General features: G+C 39.5%; 1 protein-coding gene across 1 annotated transcript in view; it reads right to left on the bottom strand.

Annotated features, from left to right (window-relative positions):
- Window positions 1-204: 204 nt before the first annotated feature.
- Window positions 205-1,307, bottom strand: part of LOC107285239 (di-N-acetylchitobiase-like) — a 14,373-nt gene continuing 13,270 nt past the window's right edge. Inside the window, exon 7 of the mRNA XM_015813412.1 lies at window positions 205-393. Within this exon, the coding sequence (XP_015668898.1) occupies window positions 205-393 (189 nt within the window). The remainder of the gene's footprint in view (window positions 394-1,307) is intronic.

Genomic DNA, 1,307 nt, shown 5'->3' with positions numbered 1-1,307 from the left:
GAGGACATGCTTAGAATGGTTGATGTAAATTATTTTCCTTATGGAGAAATAAATAAAATGTCACAGCTCTGAGGAACGAGGCACATATCTCATTGTGGAACAAGGTAAATGAACATCAAGTAGTCTTCCAAGCTTTTTCCTGTGCACTATACTGTATCCATTTAAAAACTTAACTAATCATTCGTGGCTGTCTGAATTCATAAATTATGCGCCTTTCAAGGCTTTCCACATTGTTTCTGTTTGCCGTTGAGCTGCATCACTTGCCGAGTAATTCAGGCAATTTGCATTCCACATCCCAATGCCCCTGAGACCATGTTCTTTTGCATAGGCTGATTTCAGAGAAATGCTCTTAGGATTGTCAAACCACACTTGGTGAAAAGCACTCTTTGAGTCCTACAAAAGGCCAAAAGAAAGAGAATGTGTTAACTGGTTATCCAGGTCAAAGACATGTCCACTAAACATACTAAAACGGAGCTGATAGGGCTACAGTCTCCCACATAGTTTTACCCTCAAAAAACTTGCAAGGTAAGCCAGGCTAAGCAAAAGGAACTTTCAGAAAAAGTTTCTATTGTGAAATTAATGGCTCCTGCCTTAGGCATGAAAGCTGGCTAGATAATGGCCAGTTACTGCTCTCACAGCCCAATCCAATTCACAGGGTTAGGAGAAATAATAGGAGGAGGGAGAATTTGCCAGCTTGAATTATTTGTGAAAAATACAGGTGGAATAAAAATAAATAAAACTTTATTGGGGAAGGAATGTCTGTCATTTTTAATATTCCTGTGTTCTCCCTTTGCTTTTCAAGTTTTCCCAAGTAATATCCTGGAGAGGGAGGGAGAGAATTGCTACACAATGTGTTTTGATTGTTGTAACACATTCATTCATTTTATCCGACACCTGGATTTTATCACTTTGTTGGTCTGATTTTGCTCTCTATAAAATGAAAATAGGCATCTTCATAGTTTCATTTTGAAGGAAAAACTGAATAAAAACTACTATACAAGGGAGTTTCTGAAATTATATAACAAATTATTAAAACAACCCATGAACAAGAATTTCAGTTTATAGTCTGAAGAACAATATATTTTTAATTAACTCAGAATGTTATTTTTTGGAGACTTCCGGTGGCAGGCGATTTCGTCGGTCGCAGCTGTTTGCTGCCTCCCGCCTGTTTTGCGTAAAAGCCGGTTTGACAGCCAGCATCAGCTGTCAAACGGCTTGATACCTTTCCCCTGGGCATAAGGGGATAGGTGAGCTGCCCGGGGTAGGAGTTGAGTTCCCGAGTCGTCCTATATGGACGATGTAGGCGA

Source organism: Protobothrops mucrosquamatus, unplaced genomic scaffold (genome assembly GCF_001527695.2).
Source record: "Protobothrops mucrosquamatus isolate PMUCROS unplaced genomic scaffold, P.Mucros_1.0 scaffold155, whole genome shotgun sequence".
In the NCBI taxonomy this organism is placed as follows: Eukaryota; Metazoa; Chordata; class Lepidosauria; order Squamata; family Viperidae; genus Protobothrops; species Protobothrops mucrosquamatus.
This window is presented reverse-complemented; position numbering and strand designations above follow the sequence as displayed.